The sequence below is a fragment of the Hylaeus volcanicus genome, unplaced genomic scaffold (genome assembly GCF_026283585.1).
Source record: "Hylaeus volcanicus isolate JK05 unplaced genomic scaffold, UHH_iyHylVolc1.0_haploid 29383, whole genome shotgun sequence".
Lineage (NCBI taxonomy): Eukaryota > Metazoa > Arthropoda > Insecta > Hymenoptera > Colletidae > Hylaeus > Hylaeus volcanicus.
This window is the reverse complement of record NW_026531623.1, coordinates 2237-22743: the sequence shown is the minus strand read 5'-3', so window position 1 is coordinate 22743 and position 20507 is coordinate 2237. Positions and strand designations below refer to the sequence as shown.

General features: G+C 37.6%; 1 protein-coding gene across 1 annotated transcript; it reads right to left on the bottom strand.

The window, feature by feature from the left end:
* Window positions 1-10314: 10314 nt before the first annotated feature.
* LOC128882163 (fatty-acid amide hydrolase 2-A-like) lies at window positions 10315-20285 on the bottom strand. The gene is made up of 6 exons (XM_054133736.1): window positions 20031-20285; window positions 18273-18577; window positions 17054-17280; window positions 16805-16862; window positions 14506-14617; window positions 10315-13118 (listed from the first exon to the last, which is right to left on the bottom strand). Exons 2-6 carry the CDS (start codon window positions 18438-18440, stop codon window positions 12802-12804), a joined length of 882 nt encoding a protein of 293 aa, XP_053989711.1. The 5' UTR covers window positions 18441-18577; window positions 20031-20285; the 3' UTR covers window positions 10315-12801.
* Window positions 20286-20507: the final 222 nt, after the last annotated feature.

The following is a 20507-nucleotide window of genomic DNA, read 5'->3' as shown; positions in this document are numbered from 1 at the left end:
TTTTTAGATCTGTTGTTTAAGTTGGCAAGGTTAAAGTTTTAACTTATTAAGCTTTCTATTACCGTATCGGCTATTGTTAACCGATACCAAATACCTTCAAGGCGGTTTTTCCTTGGAATGAGCATGTTTTAGCTTATCGAAGTGTTTCATGAATTTTTGACCATTTTCCTTCATTAGAATAGTATTATTTTGTTCCGTGATATCGCAAATTTTAAATGGTCCTTCATAATGGGAATCGAATTTCCCTATTCGCGGTTCTTTTAGAACGTAGACCAAGTCATTCGGTCTGAAGTTAACTTCGTTACTTCTACGGTCGTAGTATAATTTGGAACGTAATTTGCTGTCATCTATATTTTTCCGTGTTATTGAGCGAATTTCGTCTAATCGCTGTACCAAATTTTGTACATATGATGGGTAAGTTAGAATTTCGTTACGAGACAAAGGCGTAAATGGGTCCCTGGCTAACTGACCGAATACTACTTCGTACGGGGTAAAGTTCGTCGCTTCGTGTACCGAAGTGTTGTACGAGTAGGTCGCAAAGGGCAATAGCAAATCCCAGTCTTCGTATCTTTCCAAATAGTGTTTTAAATATTCGGTAAGAACGATACGGCTCCTTTCTAGTGAGCCGTTAGTCTGGGGACGGTAACCAGATGTTGTAACGTGGTTTATTCTAAATACGCGAGCTATGCCTTGCATTAAATTATTGATGAAACTTTTTCCGCGGTCGGTCAGAATAGCGCGCGGTGCTCCGAAAATTGCGATGAAATAGCGCGACAAAGCGTCGGCGACGGTAAGCGCACGAATATCCGGTAATGGAATTGCCATACAGAATTTTGATAGTTGACATTGAATAGTTAAAATATGCCGATTTCCACTAGGGGTCATAGGGAGAGGACCAACAGTGTCGAGAGCCACCTTGTCGAACGGTTTGGCTGGTGTATCCGTTATAAGCATTGGTTCACGAGTTTTTATACGGACGAGCTTTTGTTCTTGACAACTGCGACAGTTTCGTATGAAGTTTTCAATGTCCCGACGCATTCGCGGCCACTCGAAGTGACTTCGTATTCGCTGATATGTTTTTGTTACTCCTTTATGTCCCCCTATTAAACTTTCGTGACAATATCGCATGATATCCTCGCGTTGATCTTCCCCGGGCACTTTAATTTTCCCTGTGCATATTGTAATTTTTATTGGTATATTCCAGAATATTTCTTCTAAATGTAATTTAAGGATATTCGCGTTGAAACGGTGTAAGGTTTCGCCGTGCGCTGCTATTCGGAACGAGGTAATGCGCTCTTTCTCTATCGTAGTTCGGAGAACGGTTAGCAAGCGTTCTAATTTTGATTCGTTTATCTCGTGGAAGAAGCTTTTTGTTCCGATGACGTTAAGGATTTTCCCTTGTTCGTGAGGAACAATTATTACTTGTCCTTCTATTAGATCTTTCGTTAATAGGCTCGCTTCCTGAAGTAACCCGAGTGCTTTGAAAGTTTTACTTATTTGACTGGTTAATATACAATCGGCTGGTATAAAATGGACATAATTATCTGAAATAGATGTAGGGGTTGATTCCGAAATGGTTACTTCGCATTTTGCTTGTGGTCGTGATCTTCGTCCTTGTTTCAGAGGGTGGCCATGGCTTGAATAGCCAAAAGTTTCTGATGTAGCTAGTGATTTTATTTTATCCATAAATTTGTCGAATTCGGACGTTAACTCTGCTGAAGGCGATTCCTGATGTGTTTCCATTGTATCAGATTTGGAATTCTTTCCATCCATGAGTGCGCTAGTATTTGGCATGATCATCGTTGATTGGGGGACTTTCAATGCTTCCTCAGGTGGAGGCAGCAACCAAGATACGCGTTTCGGTGCTGTAACTAGTTTCTGTGCATCATCCCTGCCTGACCTCATGCTTTCGCCCTGGCTTTCTAGATTTTCCGGCTCCATTTTCTCATCGATACTGTTCAAGAAATCTATCTCTTCCTTAGAGAAGTCCGGACTAAGCCAAATCGGATCGCAGGTTTGAGTTCTTTCGTCTTTGTCGCTCTCGTTTCCGAATTCCTCTAGCCGCGTTGCGTTTATACCCATTAACGTTGAATTTGCTTGTGGTTCGGCAATTTCTAGGTCGTTTTCCGTTTGTGTTATCGCCGAAGGAGGATCGTTATCATTGAATGTTTCTTCTACAATAACAGTTAGTGGTTCTACATAATTAGGTCTCGGTTGTTCTTCCCGCCGCATTTTAACCCGTTGTCCGATTCCTTCTTGATTTGTCTCGGGATCCGTGACATTTTCGGCGGTATCGTCCTTATTTGGAGAAATTGGAAAAGCGTGTGGTACGGGGTTTCGCGATAAAGCGTCTGCGTTTGCGTTTACTCGGCCTGGTTTGTAAACTATTTCATAATCGTAGTCAGCGAGTAATATTCTCCAGCGTGCGAGCCGCGATGTTGGGTCTTTAATCGAAAATAGCCATTGTAATGGGCGGTGATCGGTAACGAGGGAAAATTTCCGTCCATAAATGTACGTCCTGAAATGTTTTACTGCATAAATAATAGCTAGACATTCTTTCTCCGTGGTAGAGTAATTTTGTTCGGCCCGCGTGATTACTTGTGATGCGTATGCGATTGGCGGGTCTTGTCCGATTTTTCCTTGGCTTAGAACTGCACCGACCGCTATATCGGAAGCGTCTGTCGTTATTATAAATGGTTCATCGTAATTTGGGTATTTCAAAACTGGTTCTTTGCATAGGGCTTGTCTTAGGTCTTCGAAGCTTGCCTGATGGCTTTTTGTCCAAGTGAAAGAGGTCGTAATGCTGGTTAAATTCGTAAGTGGTTTTGCGCGTTCTGCCATATCAGGAATGAAGCGTCTATAGTAATTTATCAGTCCTAAAAATTGTTTAAGGCCCTTACTATTTTTTGGAATTGGAAATTCCGATACTGCTCTGATTTTCTCGGGATTTGGTCGTACTCTATCGGCTGATATTATATGACCTAGATATGCGATCCTCTCCTTGAGAAACTCGGTCTTATCAGTTTGCAAGGTGAGATGGTGTTCGCGGAGTTGGTCAAAGAACCTTCTGAGACGGCGTCCGTGCTCTTCTAGGGTTTCAGAGTATACTACTTCTGGTGCCATTGGAATCTGGTGAAATCCGTTTGCCAAGTCGAATACTGAAAAATATCGAGCTTTTCCTAATCGATCCAATATATCAGAAATGCGTGGAATGGGAAATTTGTCTTCTATTGTCTTTGCGTTTAATTTGCGAAAGTCAACTACCATACGCCAGCGTTTATTTCCCGCGGAGTCAGCTTTCTTCGGCACTACCCAAAGCGGAGAATTATAAGGAGATTTTGATGGAACGATTATTCCTAAATTTTCAAGATTGCTAATTTGTTTTTTAATTTCTTCTTCTTGAAACGGTGTGAATGAGTATTGCCGTGTATATACAGGGACGGAATCAGTTGTAGGGATCGAATGCGTTGCTGTCTCAGTTTTTTCGAATGGATCACCGGGAACGAAAAATCTGTCAGAAAATTCCTCTACTGCCTTTATTACCAGATTGCGTGCCGCGTTGTCTAAATGATCCATTTTCAGTTTGTCCATGATATTATCTAATCGTTCGTCAGGGAAAGGGTAGCTGATTTTATATTCTCCCAAATCATATGCTTCGTGTTCAGCGAGCTGTTCCTCTGAAAGCGGTGTGAGAGGACGCGGTGGAGGTGCTTGTTCCAAATTTTCCTCAGACTCGTTTTCTAATTCTGGATGTTCAGCGAGGAAAGCCTGCAAGGTTTCTCGTCCCCTTTCGCGCGATCGAAGAGCATCGTTCATTGCGGCTGAATTAGAGAATCGTATCGGGTGTATCGGGCGACTAGTCGTTACTAACGAGCGATGAAAATACGATACAGAGGCCTGTTCTTGTAGGAGATACGAACTACCTATTAGGCCTGATATTCCTGGAGGTAAATTTGAATTTTTAACAACATAAAATAGCGCCCAGCTACCGTTAATTTTCATACAAGTGGCGCCCTCAGTATGAATTTTTCCCTTTAATCCTTCTATTTCGAACCGGTTGCGATTAACGACGGGTGCGTCAGGGTCAACTGCGTCTAATTCTACTATGCTTAATATGGCTCCCGTATCAATTAAGAATTCGCCTTCTCCTGCCCCCAACTCCTTCGCTTTGACGCGAATTCGCGGGGCGGGTGCCTCTCGGAGGGAGTCCTCGGGGTCTCGTTCTTGAAGGTTACCGTCCTCGAATTTGAGGAGGTCGCGCGGTCTGCGCCCGCTCTGTTGTCGTTGCGTGAGCGGGCGCCGTAGGAGTTTAAATGTTTCGTCTGACTCCGATTTTCTCTGTGTTGTTGGCGCGGTGCCCTATCTTGTTGCGATTCATCATAGTGTTGCGTACGTCTCGGTGGCGTTTGGTTTCGTGACGCACTCCTTCCTTGCCTTGGTGGAGAAAAATTTCGCTCGTATCTCTTCGCTGGAGCGGCACGTCGTTGGCGCGTGCGTGTCGGTTCGTATGACTCGCGTCGCTCGGGTGGCTCTTCCGACCATAGGCGTCGGTTGTTGTAGGGTGACACAGGACGGGGACGCGGATATCGGTTCTCAGGTTCGTAATAATCGTAATAATCGTAATTGTCTCTATTGTTTCCTCTGTTTCTATCTTCCTTACGTGGCGAAGAATTATAACGCGATCTAGTGTACGCGGGGTACACGTTTCTCGGATATTCGTACTCTGTTTCATCGCGAGGTTCGCGCCATTCCATCTTTCTCTTAGGATTGTCATAGGGTGACGGGGGACGTGCCGGAAGCCCATATGCGTATGTCTCGTTCTTTGATGCAGTAGGTACAATTCGGTCGCGTCTTTCATGCTCTAACGCCAAATCAAATGCCTCGTCTAACGTTTCTGGATTGACTATCCATACCCTAGCGGATATTCTTTGTGGTAATCCTAAAATAAACGCAGTTCGACCTATTTGTTCGATCTCTCGTATATGGTGGGGCGCGTTTTCTTTAAACAAATCTTCGGCACTATTTTTCGCGTATTTTACTAAACGACTAACTCTATGAACGAAATCTATCACCGTTTCATGAGACAACATGCTCAGTCTCTCAATTTCTAATTTGAGTTCTTCATATCCCCGACGTGGAGCGTAGCGCTTTTTCAAAAGGAGCAAAAGGTCTGTAGTATTATTGACGTTATTCCTTTCAACATAATCCCGAACTGGATCGGCTAGATTGTATTTTAATTCATCGAAAAACATTTGTCCATACCCGGGCGGAATTCTACGTGCGACCCTTTGCACGTCTCCCATAAATTTTTCTAACGACGTAACTCCCGGTTCAAAGTATGAAACTGCGTCAATAGCGCGATATACTCTATTTTCGTCCTCGCGTTGTCTATAAATCTCACTCGCGGTCGTTTCAAATTCCCTTGACCGTCCTGCATAGGACTGTCCTATCGGCGGGGTTGAAGTGGGTAGGAGAGGTGGTCTTATCTCCGGAGTTGTCATTGTGACGATAATTATTTATGATAATGTAATCTAAAACTCGTTTAAATTTCCTAAATTTAGAAACTGAATACAGATAAGTTTCGTGCTAAGGAAAACTCGCTTCGTTAGCAAGGAAAACGAATCCCACTTCTGACAGCAATTTTGTTACGTCCCAGCTTATCTGTGACTCTTTCTTGGGATCTTCGTCTTCAATTAAAGAGCTGAAGCTCACCTTAACTGTATTCGCTAACGGGAAAGAGCAATTCGGGATTGCAATGATTGTTTTCAAGGTTTAGCATTTAAATATATAAATGAATATATATTGTTACAAAATAACGAGTTTATATTACAATATCGGTTTTGGGAAATCAAGTATACAATTATGTAGGTACGTTACCGCTTGTCGGTCTTACGGTACTGACAGCGGAATAAAAAAGAGCCACCGTGGGGCGTGTCCACGGGTTTATATACTAGCTGATCCTCGCATGGCACGAGCCGCGTTCGAAAACCTTCGTCTTTGCATCCGTTGAAATCGAGAGGGGTCCCAATTTCAGTGGATGTGCTGGCGTTGAGTGCTGACGACTATTTCGCTGATTCGCAGATCCCACGATTCGGTTCCCGAGAAACGGTTTCCGAATCGTACGTCAAGCGCATTCCTAAAAGTATCTGATCTTAACTATTCGCAATGCGAGGTCGATGAAAAGGGACACCGGCAGGGCCGGATGTAACACCACGTATGTTCGTGAAAAATAACAAATTGGTAAAAGGGCTGAATTTATTTGATAAAGTTGATATTTTTCTTCGCAATAGTAAAACTATTGAATTACTCAAGAATTTTTAAATCTGACTCGATAGTCGACAGTTGCGTAATCATTTCACACGTATGTACATACATAGTCAACCGCATAAAGGTCGATTCAGACTATACGACACGGATCGGCAACGACACGTGCCGGTACCAACACGACAAAACATTAAACTATTCACACTATTCCCATTGACGGAACGTTCAGGTCGGTGCTGTTAAGTGTGAATAATTCCATTAAAGGTCTATTTACACACATCCGTAACGTGTCAGTTCCGTATCCGTACCGTATCACTAATGTCACGGAGCGGTGTCGGACGTGTGTGAACACGCCCATTCAAAAACAACAGAAGAATATTACAAAATCACTGACACTGATGGAACGTTAAGGAACTGAACGGATACGGAACTGACACGTAACGGATATGTGTAAATAGACCTTAAAACGCGTGTTTTAATGTTTTGTCGTGTCGGTGCCGGTACGTATCGTTGCCGGTCCGTGTCGTATAGTCTGAATCGACCTTAAGCGTTCGTCCACCTACCAATTTTGGTACATGTACAAAGAAGAGAAAGTAAAACACATAAAATTGAACAATATACATACATTATTGTTACAAAATAAAGTGACATTCTTTGAAATTCATAATAGTTATACATAGCACAAAATTAAATGAAATATCATAATGAAAAATTTGTATGCAAGAGTATACGATATTGTCGGGATCATCCGGATACTGGTGTCATATTATTTTTTAGGATTCAAGATTGGCATCACAATAGACCATATAACGGTACACTAAAATGACTAAAAAAATATATGTTCTCGTTACATTTTACTAATCAAAAAGCAACAGGTTCTACGAGAATATTGTTATGTTTTATGTTTGGCATAACGAAAACTTTAAGAATTAACGAGTAACTTTAATATATAACAGGGTGTGTACAATACAAATGTCAACAAAGGTAATTAAATGTGTTCTTAGTTTCGGAACGTCAGTATTTAATCCGATCGCTTTCTTCTCGCTGTCTTCTTGTTCCGGTCGCGAGCACCAACAGGCCTAGGATCCATCCATAGGGTACTCGCAACAATATATAATTTATTTACTATATTTCTCGACAAAAATTCCTAGATATCACTCACGTATGTCAATGTTATCTTTAACCCTTTCCATACACTATGACATATCGTTGTTTGGTACTCTTGCCAAGTGCGAACAATGATATGTCGTTGCGTATATTATGTAGTGATTTTATGCATGTTGATTACGTTTAAGTAGAAATTCCATATAATTTTATACATAGAATGACATTAAATGGGCGATTCCGTACTTCAGTTACATCTGTATGTGTTATATACAACTAAAGATATTCAATGAAAGATAATTAAACTGATTTATACTTTTCATTTATTTATAATTGTTCTTATATTCAGTTGTAAAGTTTCGAATTGTAAATTGAGGGAATTAAGTGTGTAAAATCAAAAACTTTCTTTAACAATCTTTATTTATTTCCAAAAATGTATCCAGGATGCGAAAAAAATGTTCAGCACTTTGGATATGTATTCGCCCAAAATTTCATAGCATTGAAAGGGTTAAGTAAATTAAACTAGGAACTTTTGATAGGATGTGTCACATGTTGTCGTAAATCGTAGAATGAAAATAAAACAAGCAAACTGCTTGAGTCCAGAAGCGTGGCCAGCTCCTTAGCCAAATGGATCCTGTTGGCGGACGAGGATGGATGAACACGTGGAATAGAAAATCTTGGCTATGAACGTAGCGTACGGTAGCAAGGTATTACACGAAAACGAAGAGAAGGCGAGGCTGAAATAAAAATGACGTCTGGCATGAATTATTGCGGCAGCCGCCCGTGGCTTCCTATCCATTCAAAACGTCTTCCATATCAAAGGAGATGCAGCCAATGTAACTCTCCCCGTTGTTGAAACTTGTAACGATCTTAGGAATTCTACGATATTCAGATTATCCAATTTCTGGAAAACTGGGTTATTGAAATTTGGTGGTAATCTTTTTTTTTTAACGATGACACTTATTTACAGCAAGATAGTTGTCGTTGATACATTGTTCAGGAGAATATATTAGTAAAATTAAATATATGGATGTAATAAGAAATTAAAATTAAATATAAAAAATAATCGTTGGAGGCAGATATAATTGTTACACCACCCTTCAAATATTTTCTTTTGGTCAGCAATACACAACAAATTTTGGTTTTAGGTTTTTCAGTTTTTTATTGTTGTCATAGGAGCGAATTTCATTTAGTTAGCATATGTATTTAATCTGTTTCCGAAGCAGCCTGCATTAAAAAAAACGTACAATGTGAATATAGTTGCTAAAGACAAATTGTTTATATATACACGTTCCCAAACAGTACAATAGAAATAAGGAATTAAAGTCATTTTCTGAAATGTTCTCTATAATGACCGACGCGCTTCGATACAGCGTTCCCTTTAATCAATTTTCATTCAGCCAATTTCAATTTGCCCATCTTTTTACAAGTACCATCAGAAAGAGGGAGAATGGGACTATAAACTCATATTTTTCAGATTTTTAAATACATGTCCGGAATAAAATCATGGCATTTGTTTAAGACAATTAAAATAATTTTTATTTGATAGTTCCATATCTTCACTATAAGCACGCAAAAGATCAGTTGAATCCGTTGCCTAGTTCAACAGCTATATTTTTTTGAAAAAAAGGTATCACAAAACTTTGAACAGCTGTAAAATCGACAATTATCAAAATTTGTCAAAATACTTTGAAATACCTTCGAATATCACTAAAGACTACAACATATCCACATTTCGTCAAAATCTGGGATGTTACTCCAAAAAGTGTCCGAGTTGCCATGGAATGACCCTATTTCTATTTATTGTACAAACAAACTATGTCGTTAATTTTTTAAACAATACTGTTTCGTTGATCTTTTAGATTACGAAGTTATAATAACTTACACGATGTAACGCTCGACGTACAATTAGTTATCTAAATATCAATATAGGAAGTATCTTGTCAGACATGAGCACGAGTTCATGAATTCAACACGTGTAAAAGTAATTAAAAAAGTTTCAGTAAAAGTTTTCCCCTCTCTGACCTTGTTTCGTTGTTACAGTCGTTTCTGGCGTTTCGATAACTCTAGTTTCGAACTCAGTTAGCGTAGAACGTTCAACTCGAGAATTTACAGCTAACTTTTTGAACATGTCACGCTTTCGTAATTGTCAACGGTTAACTACTATATAATCACTTACAAGGTAATAAATTAAAGTTGATAAGTTACCATCCAATCGAAATGTTTGAATGCAGAGGGTCTTCGTCAATGCTAAATGATTATAAAGTTCTAATCACATAAAACCTACGTTACAGAACCACAAAAGTCATACTTACGCGCTACAAAATATGAATTCGCTTCTATTAAAGATCAAATCGTAAACCTATAATCAATCGACGGAATTGCCATCAAAGAATACACTTGTCTGATTGGAAATGTATTAGATCCTAAAGTAATCAAATACAGGATGATTTTATGAACTGAGACAAGTCGTAGTGGAGATACAAAAAATTGTTACAGGAAAAAGTTGAATCTCCCATGTCGAGCCATCTTTTAGTGGTATAATTTATTTTGTTGGTGCAAACAGTGTAAGTGCAAAGTGCATTTGCACATTTTTTTCTTTATGGAACTATACATTTGTTTACGTAGATTGATTCGTCTCACCATTTCATATATGAAAGTGTTAAAGTATGACCACGAAAATTTAACATTTTCTGAAACATTTCATATTTTATGTTAGAATATTACTTACGACGTTTTCAAATACTTACGTACAGTTCTTATATATATGTAATATATAAATTACATGCAAACGTTTCATATATTATCAAAGTATCACGTGTAACTATTTTTAACAGTATAACTATTTTTGCACCTAATTGAGAAAAATATCTTTAAGGCCAGTCATTTGACCAATCGCGGAAGAAATAGGTAAAAATAAAAAGTCGGTAGGTTTAGTGCCAAATATCAATTTAGAAATAACAACTATATTAACCTCACTCACACAACGAATCAATATCTGTAATATACATACAACTATCAAACGTTAAGCCACAACAAAGTTCAAGATTTAGAAACACTTGCCATCTGCTAAAAAAAAATGATCTGCGACTCTTGTGATAAGGCAATCACAACTGACTTTCCTCATTCTTTTTCGGTGTGCGATTGAAGACACACGTGTTTAGAAGTTGGAAGTAATGGGGTGACATTTAATAGCCATAAAGATAGCTAAAAGAAAAATAGGAAGTGTAGGAAGAATAGGAAGAAATATAAAAGATTAAAGGAAAAAATTGATGAAGCGATAGAAAATCGGGAAAAGGCAACAGAGATGGCATCATCCAGTGAAAATTAGGATAGGGAAAAAAGCTCCGAGGAAGAAATTGCGGAAGTTTTTTTCGGCCAATGAAGAAGGTACGATAAGCATTAGTGATAAATTTGAATAAAAAAGGACCGATAGCGCATGTACGAGCGTCATGATAGATCAAAATAAAATAAAATCAGGGTCGAGCGAATATATGAGCAGGCAATAAGCTAGCCTTGTTCTGCTCGCTGAAAAATAACGTTTGCTGGTCAATTGTTTTTGTTGACTTTCTTGGATACAGCTCGCCTTCTCCAAGAACAGTATAACACAATACTAAATATCGAAAACTGCAATGGGGTTCTTTCTTTTTGTCTTGTAGAGGACGGAAAAAGTGGAAATAAGAAGAATTTTGTTGTAGATGAAAATATCTTACAAGCCCTGGGAGAAGATCCGATTGTGGAGGAAGGTGCTGAAATAAAATTGCACTCGTCAATTGCAAAAAGATGAAAGCACTGGTTTAATAATGGCTTAAAGGAAACTGAAAGAGAGAGATTAACAAAAAAGTACTTGAGACCCGAAGGTCCGATTGTACCTAAATTAAATCTGGAGATTACAATCATGCAGCCTGAAATCATCTGTAAAAAAAGAGACAAACACTTTGCTCAAAGACAACAATTAGCCAATAGACAACAATTAGAAAGGAGGAAAGGTTATTCATATCTTTTAGAAGGCCATTTAAAGCAGTCGGGTCACAAACTATGTATAAGTAAATGGAAAATTGTCGGAAATACCTGAATGATTTTGCAGACCGTTACGATAACCACCCTGTATGGAATGTAGAATTAAATATTAGGTTGTTCTAAAAGTTTCTCCCATGTCATTCATGAATAATACATACACAATATTCAATGTCTAATGTTACATTATCGAATTGCCTACGATTCATTTTGCTCTATTACTGGTATAACATTAACATCTAAGACATTAGGTTATTATTTATATAAATACTGCCACACAAAATAATTGAATGCAAGTCACGGAAGAAACCTCTAGGACAACCTAATACGATTTTAATTGCTGAGACGTTGAAAATATTATTTTAAATCCAAAATGTCATGTACAGTGGGTGTAGAATGTATTCGTACACCGATCAATTTCCCATAAAACTGTGTAGAATGTATTTGTACACCGATCAATATCCCAAAAAACTTTTGTGTGAAATTGTAGTTTCTTAACTTCTCTTTTTATAATCAATGATATTTTACATATTAACAAAAAAAATGCGAAAAGTGAGTAAAAGTATAGAAGCAATAAGTATTTGCACGATTCTTATGACGAACCATTTACAGTAGAGTTTGTAACGTAAACACATTAGTTTATTGCTCCGTACGAATTAGAAAACATCAAATTTCCAGTAAAGCACTTTTAAAAAAGGTTCTAATAAAGGAATGGAAAAAGATCCCACTTCGAATATCTAATAATCTAGTTGATTTAATGCTTAGAAAAGTTACAATAATTGTAAAATCAAAAGGAAATCCCACGGAGGAAGTATTATATACTTGCAAATTAATTGAAATTTCTTTTTTTTTTATGAAGTTTATAACTTAAACAATTGTACGAATACTTATTGCTTCAACATTTCTATCGATTAATTGTTTTTTTCTTGTTAATTTCGCAACTTGTATAAATAGCTATTTTTTTTTTAATCTATCTATTCTAGAGATTTTCGAGAATATGTAGAGTGTCATTGTTTATAAAAAATAAGTTAATAAATTAAAATTTTACACAGTTTTCTATTTTTAAATTGATCGGTATACGAATACTTTCTACACCCACTGTACGTTCATCTCAAAACGGCACTTGATAATCTTGTCGACAGATTTCTGAGAAAACTATGAGTCCGATTGGTATGATTCAAGCCACTTTCTCCTCAGAAAACTTGTTTTTATGGCCTGACGTAGATATTATTATCTATGTAATATCATTGAAATCGAAAAAATACAATACAATAATAAATGCTCGAGGTGCTACATTCAATCATAAGTTTACTTTGTCATTGAAACTGATAATAACTCATCAAAAGAAAGCAATACTTTTTTAAGGTTTAAAATCGTATCGAATACTCTGATCCTTCAAAAATGAAGATCATACAATTAATTTTTAGTCAATTTAATTATTACGTGTTCGACGCGTGCACCGTTTCCTGATAGGTAACGTAACGCTTTTCTAATTGATTGTCGTACGTCCGATGTGGTCGACCTTATGCCGCAAAAGCTTTTGATATTTTCTACGTAAAATATTCGAAGATTTTTCACGTCCAACGGCTTGTCCAAATGTAGTGGTACGTCGCAATCGACAGACATCACTTTCACAGCCAAAATAAGATCTTCTGCATATCTCGCCAGAGGACCTTGCACAAACATCGAGAATTGTGAGTAGTCCGGAATGTGTCCGTTGTTAGGAATAATTCCTGTGAACAAACACTCAATGAAGAAAAGATGAACATATTACTAAAATAAAACTGTTAAACAGTAATTTTTATCAAGAATCAACGCCTCTTTTTCGTGGGGAAAATGCGCCTTATGTATACCTCTATAACACTATGGGGAGGCGAGATTATGTGGAGCTCACCTTCCTTGACGGACAAAGCGTACGCACAAACGCTCCACGATGACTTCCCGGAGCTGAGTGGGAGGTGGTCAGTCGCATTCGATTTCATGATCCCAACCACCTCCCAATCACACTAACTATGGCTCCATCGCGAGGGGAGAGAAGCTCCCCCTAAACAACCAACACCTGAGGTGGATGCAACAGCGTGTATGGATCATTCCAAGACTAAATGTTACAGATTTTGATGGTTTGAAATTTAGTACACTGAACCAAATTGAGGGGATACTCTTTTCTTTACCAGTTTTGAGGTAATTTTCATGATACTGTATTTTTGCACAAAATGTATAATATGTAAACTTTTGAAATTTAGTACGTTTATTTACATATGTATTAAACAATTCTCTAAAATTGTCTATTGTCCTGTTCAATTTGTTTCGAAATTACAAATAATATTTCACGCAACGTCAAGTGAACGGGCCCGAAATGATAATTCGATGGAATCCGCTTTGGTGATCCAAACCAATGAAGAATGACTTCGTTATCGCGTGAAGTATGAATAAAAATATTTAGATAAAATTGATGAAAAAAAATCATTCTAAACTTAAATTTTTGAATTTTTCAAGAAGTTTATGACTTTAGTGGCCCGAACATAATAGTTATTTTTGCGATATCAAAAATATCATAGTTTACATCACGGTTAGAAGTGTATTTCATATCTATGCACAATTGTAACTGTACCCAAAATGCGAATTTTTAGGATATCGCGTTAACATACTTAAAAAATATGGTTTAGAGAAGCATGCGTTTAATGTTTCACGTTCAATTAGCCAAGTGAAACGGTTAGCAATTATGAAATATTGTAAAATACAATTTGGTAGAAATATTTGGGAGACCTTAACCATCAAGAATATAAAAAAAAATCTATATCTTAACACAGAAAAAAACAGTAGCCCATCAACGAAAGCTAAAGTCATCTTTTCTGTGATTTTGTGATTGTTTAAGATATTCAAGCGCACAAACTTTGCAGTGTTTATCATTTTTCAAGAAAATTATCATTACAATTTAATTTCACCTTGTTTCGATCAGGAAAGATAGATCTGTCAGCATGATTTTACTTGAGTTCCTTTACTGATTTTCACAAAACGAAAATAATAAAATTATTTTCGTCTTGCAAATTTCATCCTTAGATCAACTTTCGAAGTATTTGGTAAAATAGAATTACAACTCGCCGAAATTTGTCGACGTACCTGGAGTAGGTTTATGGCCGAAAACACCATTGAAAAAACTTGGTATTCTTATAGATCCCATCATATCCGAACCGATTCCAAGTATGGATGCTCCTGCACCAAGCAATGCACCCTGCAATAATTAATAAAGTAGATCATTGCTCTCTAGTCTTCAGACTCTGTCTCCAATAGCGAAAATATAAAAGGGTCCGTTAATTTTGTTTCGTATTTATTTACTAATATTAGGTCAGTAAACAATGTCTACAACATTTTAATGAAAAATTGCAGAAACATTTATTTCATAGTTTTGAAAAATATGAAAGAAATTGTAATTTAATTCTACTGTGAGTTACGGATTACCTTGATATACATAGATTCTTTTAGGCAATAGTGTAAACGTATTTAAAATTTAACCCTTTGCACTCGAGTGGTGCCGATACGCGCCCGGCCGATTTGAACTGTCAACTCGAGCGGCGCCCGAGTGATTTGAAGTCTTAAATAGTGGTGTATGCTTTTTTGGGGGGCATGGAAATTTCTCTGATCAATTCATATATTTTGTATAAACTAGAAAAGACCAAAAAAAAAGGGAAAGCCATTGAACCATCTGCGATTTCTGAAAACACTTGTCGAACAATTGAGAGGATTATATCGCCAGCAACGAGTGCAAGCGTCTACGTCGCATTCCGATGAAATCCGACTAAACGAGAAGCTTCACGTAATACTAAAAGGGCCAAAAAGGAACTGCAAGGTTTGTTCTGACTGTAACACGCCTGGAGGTAGCCAGGAAATTTCGAATTACTGTGATTTTCCACCACCTCGGTAATAAAAAAAAAAGGACCCCGGTGTGGCCGCCACCAGGAGGACTCGTCACCCTCCAAGGATGGTCCGCCCTGCCATCGCCCCGCAGCTGCCACGGGAGAAACAGCCGTTAACAACATTTCCAGAACAACTGGAGATGCCATAGTGGTGGCACACCGTAAGGAACCCCTACAGCCCCTGGGTGGAGAGAGCCGCGAGTTACCGCGGCGGCGAGAAGAGCGCCGATCGATGCGCGATCGATTTTGGAAAAATGAATTAACGGTTAACCGCGGGGCAAAACGGAGTACGTGCGACGAGCGAGCAGCCCAGATTGTTAGAGCCGCGAGTTCCTTTTTTTTTTATTGCTATCGTGCGGGTGTGTGTGGGTGCGCCTCCACGCCATCCTCAGGAGAGGACCTCAGGGAGATCTGGGATCTAGAGACCTGCGAAATTCAAGTAGGGCCCACTGGCTGGGTTCCCTTTTGTAGCGTGTGTGTCCGCGAGCGTGCTTCGGAGCACCCTTTTCGTCCGCGACAGGATCACCACCGGAGGCGAAACCCTTTGGAGTTCCCTCCGTCCGTTTCGCGAATCTCCCGCGTGACCTTGCGCGGTTTGAGGACGCGCCGCGTTTCGAAGGAAAGGGTCCCTTCGAAACGCAAGACCGTTAATTACCGGCGTTATCTTCTTTTTCGTTTGATTTTCATTCTAGGGCGGAATATCTGTTTGCGATGCCCTCATAGAGTAAGTCGCGCCGGCTTTTCGTGCCGCGTCTCCTCTTCGGCGCATAGTCGGCGATTAGTCGCCACACCCTTTTCCTCGACGGTGTGTGTTTCGCGGAATTCCCCTCGTAGCTTTCGAGTGAATAAAAGTTCAATTAAACGTACGCGGATCAAAGTTATTTCCTTCCTTTCGACCTCCTCTGAGTTTCGCTCTCCTCTAGAGCAGCCGGAAGGACGAAGGTAGCGGACACGTGCACTTGGCACTGGCGCCCAAATTTCATAAAAAGAATCGTCCGTGGAAATTGTGCGACCGAGCATGTTGAATGGCGGCTTTCCCGACTGCCCACGCGCGGTTCGTCACATACTTTTCATTCGAAGTAAGCATTTTTTCAGATATAATAATATGCGAACATGTAGCTCACTGAATACTGGTGAACATTTGTTAAAAACATTTTTTAATTGCACTAACGGAAATACCTAGAAAATGGTGTCGAAGCATTTTTGGTAGTCCCTTTATGTAATTAATAATTTATAGAAATTGTAAAATATTTGTGATAATATTATAAAAAGAATTAAATGTTTCGTAAAACAGTTGAGTAAATTTTTCTTCTCTCTTCTAACAAAGAAGAAATTTATTAAATTAGTTTTTTCATTTTTAGTTATTTTATTATGCATTTACCATGAAACATTTTTCTTAATAGATTTGTTCACTTTTTCATTTCTAATGAATGTATAATGTATATTTGTCATGAAGCTTCTTTTTCCGTTCTCGGTATATTTTTAGAACTCTTTGTCTTGTTTACCTCCTGTCTCCTAGAGAATACTAAATACGATATACAAGGAGTCTTATTACACTCTCGTCTATAGCAATCGCGTTATGTAACAAAAGTGTGAGTAGTTACTAAGTAAGGAGAATCGTTCATTATGTTTATTGAAAGTAAGATATGCACTCATATACATACATTTAAGTATGCATCTTGCGGTATCATAAATAAAAAATAATGCCATGCAAGTCATACTCAGGTTTGCTTTAAATAGATTCTAGTGGAAGCTTCTTACCTGCAACGGAACAGGATTCCTTGACGGTAAATGGTATTCCAAAAAGCGGTTTTTCATTTTCCAGCATAATGGCGGTAACTTCGCCTGATTTCAGCTTTGCGTCGCATATTTTCGCGTCGTTCACTGCTTCTACGAATCGATCATCTACTACCACGTTTATAAATGGATTCACTTCTTTAATTCGCTCAATGTATGCTTCCACTATCGTCTGGCTAGAAACCTGTAAGTGGAGCAATTATGTTAAAACATGTAAATTACTGTAAGGTAAGTAAAACTTTTTTCTCCATCCGACGCAGCTACTGGTATACTTATAGCATCACAAGTACACTATTTTAAAAGTGCCAATGTGTTTGTTTAATTCTTATATGAATAGTGACTATTATTCTTATTGGACATTGAGTTACTTTTATAACGTTTCAGATATTGTGTTTTTATTATTATAAATTAAATCTTTGTACTTTTAAACAAGTTATTTCCTTATTATATTACATAACTAAGTATCTTTGCATTGCTTAGTACCTCATTAGGTACTGAGAAACGTTCACTGCTTGTTAATTATATACAGGGTTTTCAAAAAGTATCGGACCCATCCCATATCTTAGAATCTATGCATTATTGGGAAAAATGACTCGACACCAACGTTGAGGTTAAAACAAATTTGTTTTCTTATAATTTGAAATTGGTCCTTGTCTATAACCTTGAAGGTCACTAGAAGGGCGACTTTCATTTTTCAAGTAGAAACCCTTATTTTTGAGGCCAGATTCGGAAAGAGCGGGAAACCTGACGTTCAAATATAGTCTCGTTTCGGAGGTCACCGTGACCCCTAGAGATCATTTTGAGGTCAAAGGTGTTGAAACCATGGAATTTTTCGAACAAATATGTGATCAGAAGGGATGACTCGGGTAAAGGTTGTAGAGATTAAAAGGGACCATAAGGTGATTTGAGCTTTACCTCGGGGTCAATTTTAGGGGTCATTCTAAGGTCAATTCGATTTTTTCGAACGGATACGCCTATTCACGACACCAGATTCGGAGAGAAGTGGAAACTTGACATTCGTATAGCTTAACATTTTAGGGGTAGGTACTTGCACTAATCAGGAACCTCGAATTGTGAGTGACAAGAAGATTCACGTCAATCAAACATGATATGGTATTAAATGGTATCCTCTGTAACTTCTCTGTAAATTTCTGTTAGTCAGAAATGTATACTTACTTCTCCGGATTTAATCTTTTTGGCTAATGTTGTTGCACTATCAAGTAGCAATTGATTTTTGATTGGTGGAATTTTTGGTCGTTTCCTAAGGAAAATGAGGGCAAATATAGGACGGAGGAAAAAGTACAAGAAATGGATACTAATTGTGCATATGTCCATCAGCGTCATTTTTCTTGCCAATAAGAATGTAATTCCTCAAATAGTCGTCGAATTTTATGTGTTCTTGATGATATTTACTGTTATTTAAAGTATGTAATCGTAATAAAATGTTTTCGGTCAGCATCAGCTCCTCCTCAATGTATATTCTACAAAATTAACATGTAGGTGTTAATTAAAATATGGAGAGTGTTATACCAGGAAATACATTTTAAAAAAATGCTTGCAAGGTTAAAATAAATAAACTTCCTTATGAATGTAAAGAGCTTTTAGGAACAGCGGAATGTTTGCTATCAATTCACACTGCTACTTAAGTAAATTCGAGTACGGTAGCTGGATAAAATAAATACAGTAAAGTGCTTACAAACGTTCCATGATACAACATGTTAATGTACCTAGGGACATCATATCCAGTACCTTGGAACAGTTATGATTTCTTTTGAAATAATAACACTGATTGATAGAAGACTACACATGAGAAGATTTTAGTGTGTCAAGATGATTAAAGAACTGTTATTAAAATATGCAAAAATAGATTATTTATATAAATGAAAAAATAAACAAAAATCGTAATTTTAATAATAGACTTTTGTTTACAAGAATTACACATATAGACTTTTTATTCCTTTTTGTCTAATCGTGCACAGAGTTCATGGGTTCAACATTTCCAAAGTTGCATCTAATCCACTATTTGTACTGTAATCTTCTTTATATGATTAATAGCGAAAAACGCAGTCTTCATCTGCATTGTCTTTATTGATCGTATTGACTAGTAGAACTATATTGTTCTCGGACGAAGGTGAAGAAATTGTTGTGCTTTCTTCTCAGAGCTTTAGATGTTTTCGTTATACATATATGCATACAAAAGTTACATATACCTTGAAACATGTTCTACGGTACACCATGTGTATATGTTCCTTAGTACTACGTTAAATTAAGATTGTACAGCCTATTGGTTATGTTTACAGCAATAAACAAATAATGCAATAATTACTCGTCAATGAATAAGGAGGAACGCGTCACAGAAGTCGTTTAAAAATCTTCAATAGATTCTCACATAAATAGAGTAACACTGGCAGCGGGATATTTCCAATACGATAGTTACAACTTAACCGCATGTGACTACCACAACATTTGCCGACTACTACTAAAAACCAAATTCAAAGACGCGCGAGTGGCGAACTATTGACAAATTTCAAATAATCGTCGTTGGGTACCGGCATTAAATGAAAAATTAACACTGTTTCTAGGTACATTGTGCTAGATACGACACTGTCTCTACTTGGTCACTAGAGAATCAAGAAGTTTCATACAAATTGTATCATAGTATTCTGAGTCTTTATGTAAGAGTAAAAATTACATGTCAGTTACAATTTCATCAAAATAGAAGTTCAACGTGCTTTTATATTTTGACACCTCAGTGCTGGTCTAACCCGCCCAAAATGAAACTAAAATTTCCAGTATCAATTTTGCACAAAAATTAGTAGCAGATAGGAAATAAAACATGAAATATTTGAAGTGATACAATTTTGATGACTCTGGTTTAGCATTTCTTAGGTCAGAAATATGCGTATGTACACGAAAGAAAAAATTGAATTTTACCTTATGCTTATCTTTATTTCACTATACAATATTGACTAAATTCTTTGAACTTTTAAAGCAATCAACACTTCGTCGACCACACGTTCGCGGCTTGATTGTTACAACTGATCTTATGGAGACGTTGCGATCGATTGTGGAGATTCTGTTAGTTCGGTTATGTCATTTGACGTGGATGACGTCTATTTACAGAATTGCGAACTTTACAAACTGTGCGTCGTTTAACCAGTTAAGTATCGCGACTTCCTTGAAAAATGTCAAACAGAAAATGTGCGTATGTGTTATAGTACAGAATGAAGTTTTAATGAAATGGAGGTTGTATTTTTTAATTGTATTACTTACAGGAGTAAGCTTTTCAGTAACTGTCCTGATGTAAATAACGCGTAAACAAGAGATTTGTTTTAAAATAACTTGTTTAAGTTCATTCGTGTTAAAGGCGATTATCGCCGAAAAATATGAATGCGTAAACATGTTTAGCAA